Source organism: Squalius cephalus, assembly GCF_949319135.1.
Source record: "Squalius cephalus genome assembly, chromosome: 2".
In the NCBI taxonomy this organism is placed as follows: domain Eukaryota; kingdom Metazoa; phylum Chordata; class Actinopteri; order Cypriniformes; family Leuciscidae; genus Squalius; species Squalius cephalus.
The window spans coordinates 29,746,178-29,758,823 of NC_137123.1; the positions used below are offsets into that span (position 1 = coordinate 29,746,178).

The following is a 12,646-nucleotide window of genomic DNA, read 5'->3' on the forward strand; positions in this document are numbered from 1 at the left end:
GGGCATATATACTGCCTTGCTGATAATAATACAAAGCTTAAGAGAGACCTTAACAGTATTTGCATCCATTATTCATCAAAATCCTGAGCTGAACAAGAAAAAAAGTTTTGAGTCGAACATTGACAAAAACTGAAAAGACAGGAAGCGGAGAATGCTATTAAATATACAATAACTATATTGGGTTGTGCTCTGAAATTATATAATTCTAATATATTCTAATTATATTTCTAAAAGAAAAGACATGACCCAACAGAGACTGTTATGTCCACAGCACACCTATGTAACACTGTACAGTCCACGCGGTCAGCCGATGGGCAGAGGGGAGTGTGGTCGGGAAAGAGGGAGGAGATGGAGAGGAGTTATCACAGGAATGCTGACGTGACCGCAGTGCGAGAGGAACGGTGCCACTGGCCAGGCCAGGCAGAAAGCCTCCCCTCTCCCAGCTCACCCTGTGCTTGATCCAGAGGGGTAAATTATCCTAGGATCCTCTATTTATACAGTGTGTATATTTACAGCAGTGGATGATTGGGATGCTGCAATGTGTGAAAGCAATGCGAAAACGTTGCCATCCTTTCTGGGAAAGAGTTATTCTGAAGCAGAGAGAGAGTTGATGCTGGCTGATGCTGGCAAAGCTGAATAACATAACTGCCATGACTTTGAGGGCTTGGTCCACTGAACCTGCCCTGAACTAAACCAGTCGAAGTTTAAATGAAATGAATCAGAAATTTATTTTTATTTCATTACAATCCTACTCTATTCAGGTTTATATATATATATATATATATATATATATATATATATATATATATATATATATATATATATATAAAGTAATATCATAATAATGTAAATGACAGAAAATCCTGACATTCCTAGAAACCCAATAATAAAACAAGGTACTAAAGGTTACCCGCTTTGCTTTAAAGTGACATAATTTATATACAAGTGCTGATTGGCTAGCATGTGGCTGTCAACATGCTTGTTGACAATATTTTCACTTTATTGGACATGTAGAGGCACCCTTCTTGTGCCCAACCGTGACTGTATTGACATAGTAGCATGTTGTATGTTAGCATGCTTGACTTGTACTATGGCTAAAGAGGTGAAGGGGTTGAGTGCTGGTAGAGGCGTTCATCTGTAATCTATGTATCCTTAGACAGTGATGCATGGCCACAACTGTGGCGTACAGCTGCATGTAGCCATAGGTTAAAATGTCAGATGTAATGCTGGGAGATCTTAAACCGCTATAACATTACTGGACCTGGGAATAGTACTGCCAATAATGATTAATATGACTTTTGTTTATAAGCAAATGATTGACACTCATTAGAAATCAAGTTTTTAGTTAGTCTAGTGACTACATGTATATGCTCCACCTTTTCTGTGGAGCTCTGTGATTTCGAGATCAGAACAACCGTATACATTTAATTTAATATGACAAATCTTACATTTATTTTGCTGTGCTGACTGGTTTCCACTAATCACTCAGTACTACACCAAGTGTCCACTTTAGGTGCTTGACTATGCATCGGTTACAAGTGCACCAAAAGTTATTTTAGCAAAGTAACAAAATAGAAACAGACTCATCAAGCACCCATGGCATGCTGGCTATTCGGCGAATGCTAACAGGGTTTTTTTCACAAGGGTTGCTAAGAGTGGGGTAGTGTTGTCCAAAACATGTATTCGAATAAACGGAGTGCCCTTTATTTTGGTTCATGTTATTAAAGGCATCAAACAATTCATTAGCGGAACTGTAGTTGTACGATTTGCATTGTAAAATTCTGTGTATATTTACTCTCCTTGAAGATATATGACCTTTGTGTTCTCCAAGGGATTTCTGCTTCACAATGTGCTGAAAGGTCTGAATCACAGCAAATTTAAACCCATAAATTCAAGCTTTGGTTGGTATTTCATAAAACTTCCTATCCATCTGAACGTAGTGAGGGTCACTGGGTCAGAGGGAAATGTAAATGCTATATTTTAATTATATTAAATTATGTGTGTGATTAATAAATGTAAAAATTCCATTGTTGGTTAATGAAAACCAATGCATTAACTAATGTTAACAAATTGAACCTTACTATATAAAGTGTTACCAGGAAAAACTGTACATTGGGGCATTCTTAAACATCAAAACACATGTATATGTTCAGAAATATGGTGCTTCAAGTAGATTACTCTTGTTGAGTGAACAGTAATGGAGTTGATTAGTACTAATAAACTAGAAAATGTCAGATATCAGAGAAAATGATGACCAAAACAAAAATATTATCGGTCATTTAATCGGATATGTGAGGTGGTATCCACACTGCTCCATAAATGGAAAGAGGGTATTTATATCTAGATGTGACCACAAGGTTTCCATACACAGTATGTATTCTCAAGTATCTACCCTGATTCTCACTTCAGCTAGGTCAAGCTAAGCTAAAGTCGCAACATAAAACATGAACAAAATAGTGTTTTAAAGCTTTCCTTTTTTTAAATAAGTATTCATAAATAAGGCTTATAGATAAAGTATTATGAATAAATAAGGCCTAATCAAAGAATGAAAGCTATTTATCCACCTTTTTCGCAATTGATGCTGGATGCTTGTATTGGCGCGCTATATCATGTGTCACATTAAGAGATAAACTCAATGTACTCCTGACAGCCATGGGGGATTTCCATCATCATCCGGTGGACGCATTTAAAATCCCATCCCCGGTGACTGCAATTGCAAAAGATATATTTGGACTCTCTAGAAATAAAATTATATGAGAGGATTTTTTTCAGGCAGGCAGCAGGACATCATGCCTGTTAGGTCAAACTACGCTTATGGTTGGCAAATAAAGTGTCATTAGGTAATGTGCCTGAATATTCAACTTTCAACCTTTCAACAACTTAGTGCTGCTGATTATTTGCATGGACGCTTGTGTAACTGGAAGAATTAAGGAAAATCAAAAAGAAAACACTTCATTTCATTAAAATACAGGGCCCTTGGGTAGCCTTTGTCCACCTGTTTTGGACCGTGTATTGTGTAGCTTGACCTTTCAACTGCCCCATGAAGTGACACCCACCCAAGTTATAAGCACGTGAACTATTGTACAGTAACTCAATAAACACAATTTCATCTAAACAGAATGAATTTATTGACTGTAAAGTGTTATTAGAAAAAAAGTACCAAACACACACACGCACAAGTTTTCATGTTTTATGGGGACATTCCAAAGACATAATGATTTTATACTGTACAAGCAGCATATTCTGTCCACTAACCCTAAATCTACCGCTAAACCTACCCAATCACAGAAAAAAAAAAATATTATAATAATAATAATAATTGGTATTATAAGATTTATAAGCTGTGTAGGGTATGCCAGAACCACAAATGCAATTATTTTTAAATAATTATTTTAAATCAATTATGGGAATGTATTACATTTAATATTGTTTATATTTTAATATAATTTATGAGATGCCAAATTCCAAAAATGTTGAATATTTAAATATTTTGTCCCTACCACTCCAACAGAAGGCGCTGTCACTACTTGATGGCTATATCTATAGTTAGTTTGGCAAGGTAAACTAATTGGATACTTTTAAAGAATACATTCTCATGAATTAAGAAGTTAAACATAAGATGCCCTGACCATTTTTTAGACCATGAAAAAAAAAAGTTCTAGGGCAACCACACCCATTTCTATTCCTTGAAGTATTTGTCAAACATATCACAAATCAGAGGCCACATAAATATGGACATCAGAATTTCACAACAGAACATGCTTGTCTTGGTTTATGTCTTTATTCTTTCCTTTTCATTTCTATAGGAAAATGTATGTTACTGTTCTTAATATGAACTTCTTTTTTTGCTTTCAGTGGGTAAGGAAGGAGAAAAAGGGAGGGAGGGAGGGGTAGAGTGAATGCAACACTTTGGGGGGCTGTCCAATGTGCTGCCTTAAATTAGCCGTGGGAGAGGTTGGACTGAGGGTGGAGCTTTGTGCTGTCACTATCTCCCTAAGTATTACCTGCAGTGCTTCAGTAGGTTGGCTGCACTTGTACTGTGTGTAAGGACAGAGAGTGGGGATACATAGCAGTGAAAACCAAGCCTTGAGAAATCAAGGGCACCATCCTAAATCTGCAGTGCATCTATTTTAGCAAGTTCATGCAGTGCAACTTGCTGTAGATATGGCTGGTTGTCTGCAAAGAGGAAGAATGAGTGCAGCAGGAGCACCTCTGAAGTGCCTGTTTATTTTTATTTCATTAGGATGTTGTCTCTCTAAAGTGGACGCAGATCCTTTCGACACAGCTTTCCGCCATAGTCAGAGACCTGGACCTACCATTGAAACAATCTTGGTAGCCAACAATGGGATTAGAGTTCCCTTTGGACGCTCCATCTATCTGGATTCTATCAATGACCTTGTGACTGAAGTGCACGCAGGAGACCGCTGTCACATTACAGTTCTGGACAATGACCCACTGGCTCAGAGACCTGGAATGCTAACACCCAAGAAGTTCCCCTGTGCTTTTGGTGCAGAAGAGGTGAAATATACTCACTTTGGTTCCCGGAGCCCAAGCAAAGACCACATTAAACTACAACTGAGGTATGACTCCAACACAGACACAGTGGTGGTTCCTCTGATTCTTGAAGTAGAAGTGGTCTTTCAGCAACTGGAGATTGTCACTCGTAACATGCCTCTGGTTGTGGACAAGCTCAATGGGCTAAGCAACCCAATTGACAAAAAAACTTTGGAGTTTGCATTTGAAGATGGTGTCACTACATGCAAGGTGACCACACTGGTTGGTGCAGGCAAACTTCCCAGGTATGGTGGTCTTACTGATAACTCTGTTAATGGACAGATGATTAATTGCGATGATTTTGTCAAGAAGGGAATTCAGTATCAACACACCGCAACTACCAACTCTCCTAACAGAGACTACATTCCAATGCTAGTGGAAGTACAAGATAATGATGGTAATACTATTCAACAAGAACATTTCCAGATAATGGTTAGAATTAAAGAGGGTAATGAAAATACACCACCAAAACCTAGCTTTATATCTATGATGATGATGGAGATTGACCAGTTTGTGATGACAGCAATTACTTTGGATATGCTGGCAGCTGAGGATATTGAATCAGATTCTGATGAATTAATATTTAACATAACATCTCCCTTGGGCTATCAGCAGGGCCATATTATCAGTACAGATGATCAAAACCAGCCAATCACTTCTTTCCATCAGAGAGATATTAAAGATCTTAAGATCGCTTACAAGCCTCCCTCTGAGGATTCAGACATAGAAAGAATTTTCCAGATTGAATTTGAAATTGTTGACACTGATGGGACTGTTTCAGATCCTTTTGCATTCATGATTGTTGTGAAGCCAATGAACACTTTAGCTCCGGTAGTAACCAAAAATACAGGACAGCTGCTTTTTGAGGGTCAATCAAGACCACTATCCAGCTCACAAAATTTAGAGATCAGTGATGAAGATAATCTTGATGATGTGAAGATTACTGTTATTGATGGCTTGAAACATGGAGAGCTGACTGTGCTAGGGTCTCAACGAAAATTTTTTACTACAGCTGATCTAGATGCAGGCATTGTTGTGTACCAGCACGATGGAAGCGACACTTACAGTGACAACATTATATTCAGAATGACTGATGGAAGTGATGAAGTAGAGTTTTTATTCCCCATCACAATAGCTCCAACTGATGATGAACCCCCTATTATAAATGCAAACACTGGTATTGTGCTTTTTAAAAATGAAGTGATGCAAATATCACCCTTTATCCTGAGTGCCACTGATATTGACTCTGAGGATTCAACAATTAAATTCACATTAGAAGAGCCATTCTCAGCAATTGGTGAGCTGCTCATAAAACAGGTGGAGCCTCCTCCAGATCCATCTGCATGGAAATTTAGTGCAACAGATGAGATGTTTGAACAGGTGGTGACAGAATGGTTTCAGCAGGATATTCTGGATGGGAAGCTGTTCTATCGTCACAAAGGTCCTCATAGTACCACCACTGTGATTGACCAGTTTGCCTTTAGAGTCCAGGATGACAATGACCCACCAAATCAATCAGGAGAGCATGTGTTCATAATTAAAATCCACCCAGTGGATGACATTCCTCCAGAACTTTACTCTGGCACCACATTACACATGACAGTCAAAGAATATGAGCTGACATTTTTTAAGAAGAAATTTCTACGTTACACAGATCTGGACTGTGATGACAGGGATCTTAAATACACCATCGTCAAACCTCCTACTGACACAGATGAAAACAGCCCTGTTCCTCTTGGCGCCATTGTACTGACTGATAGCCCTGACATCATAATCAGTGAGTTTACACAAGCTCAGGTCAACCACCATAAAGTGGCATACAAACCCCCAGACCAAGAGCTCGGTATTACTCCAAAAGTGGTCCAGTTTTCATTCAGTGTGGAGGACACTGCTAGTAATTCTGTTGATGGACTTTTTACAATCTTTTTACAGCCTGTTGACAACAAACCCCCTGTAATTACTAATACTGGTTTCACTGTTCTGGAGCGAAATACTTATATAATAACCAAAAATGAACTTGATGCCTCTGACCAGGACACAGAGGATGAGAATATTAAATTTATAGTGACCCAGATTCCCAGGTTTGGGCAGCTGCAATATTTAGGAATTGACATGTCTAATGGGGAAACATTTGTGTTGGAGGACATTGAAAACAGCCGACTGGCCTACATCCACAGTGGTGAAGAATCTCTTCACGATGTCATTAAGCTGGACATTAGCGATGGCTTTCATGAAGTCCCCATTGTTGTCAAAATCAGCATCAAGCCTGTCGATGATGAAACTCCAAAAATTATGTTACCGGCAGGTTTGTTAGGCACGTCCATTGATGTACTTGAGAATGGTGCAACAGAAATCACCAGCAATGTTATTCAGGGTCGTGATGAAGACACAGATGACCTCATGCTGACTTTCATAGTTGAGGAGCCTCCTAAGCTAGGAGAAATAATGGTGAATGGAGCTCCTGCTGAGCGCTTCACCCAGCAAGACATAATAAATGGCGTGGTCGTCTATGTTCACACTAGTGGTGAAATTGGCCCCATCAAAGAGCATGATTCTTTCAATCTCACAATATCTGACATGTCAGATGAATGGGTTGTTGGTGGCAACAAAGTTCAAGGGGTCCGCGTCCAAGTCACCATTCTTCCTGTAGACAGCATTCCACCTATTGTTAATGTAGGTGGCCAATTTGTAGTAGTCGAGGGTGAGAAAAATGTTATCACATTGGAGCACATTCAAGCTGAGGACATTGACACTGATAATGATGATATATTGTGTACTATCATCGTTCAGTCCACATCTGGCTATGTGGAGAACATTTCTCCAGCTCCTGGGTCTGAAAAATCCAGAGTAGGCACTGCCATCACTGCATTCACCATTAAAGATGTTGGTCAAGGCCACATCTATTATGTCCAAAGCATTCATAAGGGTGTTGAGCCAGTGGAGGACAGATTTACTTTCCGCTGCTCAGATGGCATTAACTTTTCAGAAAGGCACTTTTTCCCCATTGTCATTATCCCAGCCAATGACGAAAAGCCAGAGATTTTCATTCGTGAGTTTGTTGTCATGGAGGGGATGAGTTTGGTTATTGACACACCTATTTTGAATGCTGCAGATGCAGATATCCCAAGTGATGAATTAGTTTTTGAAATACTTAAAAACCCAAAACATGGAAACATAGTTCAGCAGTTGAGCACTGGGACAGTCCCAGTGGTGACATTTACCTTAGATCAGATCAAGGAGGCTTCCAATATTGTTTATGAGCATGATGACTCTGAAACCAAGGAAGACAGATTTGATATTCGACTCACTGATGGGAAGCACACTGTTGAAGAGAAGGTCATCATAATGGTCATTCCTGTTGATGATGAAACCCCAAGGATGGCCATCAATGATGGCCTGGAAGTAGAAATTGGAGAAACCAAAGTAATTAGTAACAGAGTCCTGAAGGCCACAGATCTGGATTCTGAGGACAAAGAGCTTACTTACATTATCCGTTATGGCCCTGGCCAAGGCTACCTTCATAGAATTACCAAACATGGAGCTGTAATTGGCAACATTAGTATTGGAATGAATTTCACTCAAGAGGAACTTGACAAACAGTTGATCCAGTACGTTCACACAGGGCAGGAGGGTGTCCGTGACCTGCTAAAGTTTGACGTAACTGATGGAATCAATCCTCTCATTGATCGGTACTTCTACATTAATATTGGCAGCATGGACATGGTCTTCCCTGATGTTATCAACAAGGGTGTGACACTCAAAGAGGGAGGTAAGGTCACCTTGACCACAGACCTTCTCAGCACAACTGACATCAACAGTCCAGATGAATATCTAAGTTTCAGTATTACTCGTGCTCCTAGCAGGGGCCATCTTGAAAGTACTGATCTCCCAGGGGTGCCCATCTCCACCTTCACTCAGCTGCAGTTAGCTGGAAACAAGGTCTACTACATCCATACATCTGACGATGAAGTGAAGATGGACAGCTTTGAGTTTGAGGTGACAGATGGCTATAACCCTGTCTTCCGCACCTTCCGTGTATCCATTACAGATGTCGACAACAAGAAGCCAGTCTTGACGATCAACAAGCTTGTGCTGGGGGAGGGAGAAACCAAGCTGATCACACCATTTGAACTGACAGTGGAGGACCGTGACACACCAGACAACCTGCTGCGATTTGTAGTAACTCAAGTGCCAGTTCACGGTCAGCTTCTGTTCAATGGAACACAAGTCATTACATCATTCACCAAGCAGGATCTAAATGAAAACCGTATTACTTATAGGCATGATGGCACAGAGACGAATGAAGACAGCTTCTCCTTCACAGTTACTGATGGGACTCACACAGAATTTTATGTTTTCCCTGATACTGTATATGAAACTCGTAAGCCTCAGATGATGACTATTCATATTAGCACAGTGGACAATGGGGTGCCTCAAATCATAGTAAACAAAGCAGCACCCACTCTTAGGGTTCTTCATACTGGGCACCTTGGATTTTTGATTACCAGCAAAGCTCTAAAGGCTGAGGACAGAGACAGCCCAAACAAAGTGCTTCAGTATGTTGTAACCGAGACCCCTCTTCATGGCTTTATCATGAATTCTGCTTTGGGGAATGATAGCATCAATTCCTTCTCACAGGGTAAGTTATACTTATTTTCCTTTTTGTTTCCTAAATATTTTATGCAAAACCTGTCACTGTTATTTAAGATTTATTAATCTCCTACTTCTCCAACTCTCATTTCTCGTCATTAGCTGATATTGATGATATGAAGATTTGCTATGTGCTTCTTGATGGGTCCAATGCCACAAGTGACATATTCTACTTCAGAGTGGAAGACAATGGTAAGAATGTCTCTTCCTTGCCCCTCTCATTAACTGAAAGTGTCATGTGTCAGTAAAGCTGCTTTTGGAATTCCCAAGCTTTCAGGTGCTTATTTAAATCAATTTTGCTGAAGGGGACTTTTCTAGGTTAGGAGAGTATTTCTTTGTCAGTCAATATAAAAAGTAAACAAAACACTTTTTTTAATAGTACAGTGATAGTTAAAGATTGGAACTATGTGGTGGTTCAATGCTTTCAAAACTTTCTGAGTTTAACTGTGAGATTTGGAAATCCTACTGTATGCCCCCTCAGCATGACACATATACACAGAAACATGAAAAAGGAAACACTTTAAAAAAAGGATTAAGCAAATAATCTTTTTTTCAACTTGGATGAGCCTGGACAAGTAGAGCTTTGGTGGTCAGCAAATAATAGCAATACACTAACGTGCTTGGAGTGCAGATCAAGCTTCTTTTTTTTTTTTTTTTTTGACTGAGTATCTAAGTAATTCCCAGTAACTTTAAAGGTACACTGTGTAGGAATTTCTCCCATCTAGCAATTATATTTTGCATTAAAACAAATAGTGCTCTCTAGCGCCTCACTTTTTCAAATGCGTGTTGCAACTACGGTAGCCGTTATGTACCAAGAAGCTATGACAACATGTCTTCCAATAGCACTTCATCGAGTTTAACTACATGTTCTATTGTTATGCTGCCTATATAATGAATTACACAACCAATGAAAAAAAGCTTGTAATTTAGACCATAACATTGACTTAGATGATGACAGCACAGTCCATTCTATCTGCCGTTGACCTGAGAACACACACACACACACACTCATCTGGAAAGTGAGTTGTGAGTCCTCAGCCATCTCTTTCTATGAAAGCTGTGTTTCAATTACTGAAAAGCTTTGAGGTAGGCTAGTGCTTTTAGTCCCTCTCTGCTATTATAGTTTTTCAAAAAGGCGGAACGACATGGAAGTCTCCTTTGACTTAACCGTCCAATGTAAATAAAGATAAGAAATTCTTCGCTTACGAGGATAAGTCAGATCATTGGCAGAGGTAATTTTACACCAATGAGGACATATTTATGAATAAAGACATTGATTTTAGCTAACAAAATACTTTAAAAAAAAACTACACAATGTACCTTTAAATAAGGCTGCAGTTTTTTTGTCCAAAATTTTATTTTTTACTTATATTTGAATTCACTGTCGATTTTAATTCATATGATCAGCACAAATGAGTTTGTGTATCTGTGTGAATTCCTTAATCGTAAATTAAAAAGTCGCAGACATTTGCTTGTTAGTAGTTTAACTTATGGCTCTTTAGCTGTGTCGGAACTGGAGCATGCACCAGGGCTGGCACTTCATCTTTTTGGCAGCATTTCAGCTGGAGGCAGTCATTGCTATAAGAGCCAGGAAAAGATACACACTGTCAGAGGCCTAGCCAAGATGGTAGAAACAATACCATTTAGAAAGATTCAAAAGAAGCCAGGATTAAGAATTATTACTATTTGGAGGAAACTGTTTGTTTGTTTGTTTGTTTGTTTGTGTACATTTTAAAAACCTCAAATTGCCACATTACACAGTCTAAAATTCCTATAAGCTATAGCTAACAGAAAATAATGGAACAGGTTCACATACTCTCTGGACACTGAGACAGCATGTTGTAGGTGTGTTTACATATACATTTCTCAAAGTAACTCTCATCTTCGGTAGAGGGTGACTTTATATTCTTTATGTTTGGCGTTTCAGAGACCCCAATGCTGTAAAAGCAATAATAGTCATTTCAAAATTAATCTTTTTTTTTTTTTTTTATTATTCTTTTTTCCCCTTTCAAATTCTCAGATGTAGTCAAAACGTGATATTTTGGGGGTTTTAGTTTGTTTGTTTGAATAATTTAAACAGGTTGCACTTTTCAGAGATTACATTTTATTTAAAAAAATAATCAGTTCTAATGAGACTAAGACAAGTCATGAAAAGTCAACGTTTTAGGTTGACGCATATAGCAGAAAAAAGACTGGGTACGCGACTGTTACTTACGTGTAACTTGCTTAAAAAGAGTTATTAAGTGCAATAAGCTGTGGAAAAAAACTGACCCGAAGCACATGCACAGAAAACCACCTCTAAGACAGCACACAATCCTGAATTCTGTTATATTCTGTACTCAGCTACACACACAGTTATGTCAAAATGCCTGTCTTGGCGAGTATTCACGTAAACACAGTCAGTTATGTCTTAAGTGAATATAAACAGTTGGGAAAGAAATTGGATGTGAATAGGATCAGTGCATCAGGTAATAAAGTGGCAGCAGCCTAATACAGTATACCTGCTGCTGTCTGTCAGTCAAACAACAAGAGAAAAAGAGAAAAATCACTCAATAGTTGATTGAATAACTTTTGTAGCTTTAATATAAAACAATGTACATTTAATAATATGAAGACTATGCAGTTTTATTTTTATATTTGATTATTCAGTTTTGTATTGTTTCTTACTTGCTTTGTAAGTCTAAAATTATCAGAATAAAGTTTAAACTGCCTACAGGTTTCAATTGAGCATTTACACTTCTAATTCACCAGGCTTTGTTTAATTATTGGCAAGTTGCAGATCATGACATTTTTCGTTATAATGTAACTTCCATTTGCTGTCAGCATTCACATAATACTTTTATAAAATACAAGCTTAGGTTTCATTACAGAATTTAAGCTGTTCGTATTAGGGACATAAATCATATCCAAAGCAATGTTATATGATCATTTGTTAGATGGTGGAATGCATTTCCTCCAGATTTGTGGCTCCAGCTACACTGACCCGGTGTAAGTGTAGAAGTCATTGCAGTCAGGGGTGTGTGTGTGTGTCAAGGAGCCTTGATCTGCTAACAGATCTCCTTTCAAAGATCCCTCTAAGCCAGGCTGAAACTCAAAGCCATCACAAGATATGCTGAAAACCTTGGGGCTTCCCCTTGCCTAATTCATCTTTTGAGATGTAAAATATCATACTGCTAGGTTGGGTTTGGATTTTCTTCCAACAATTTTATTTAAAAAAAAATAAATAATTTGTGAAAAGCCAGGGAGCTTAAACCTTGTGAACTTTTGAGGCATCATAGGCGCTCTCTGGAGATTGTTCCAAAACATGCCTTCAAAAAAGGAGGCATCGCATGTATCTGTTCTGCAAAACGCTTTGTAAAAGAATTATAATAATTAGGGATGCACCGATACCAGTATCGGCCCGATACTGAGCTCATGTACTCATACTCGTAAAAATGCTCAG

General features: G+C 38.6%; 1 protein-coding gene across 1 annotated transcript in view; it reads left to right on the top strand.

Moving 5' to 3' along the window:
• The first annotated feature begins 4,056 nt into the window (after positions 1 to 4,056).
• frem3 (Fras1 related extracellular matrix 3) overlaps positions 4,057 to 12,646 on the top strand; it is a 34,505-nt gene continuing 25,915 nt past the window's right edge. The window contains exons 1-2 of the mRNA XM_079854161.1: positions 4,057 to 9,193; positions 9,307 to 9,396. Coding sequence (XP_079710287.1) covers positions 4,165 to 9,193; positions 9,307 to 9,396 — 5,119 coding nt within the window. The 5' untranslated portion in view covers positions 4,057 to 4,164. The remainder of the gene's footprint in view (positions 9,194 to 9,306; positions 9,397 to 12,646) is intronic.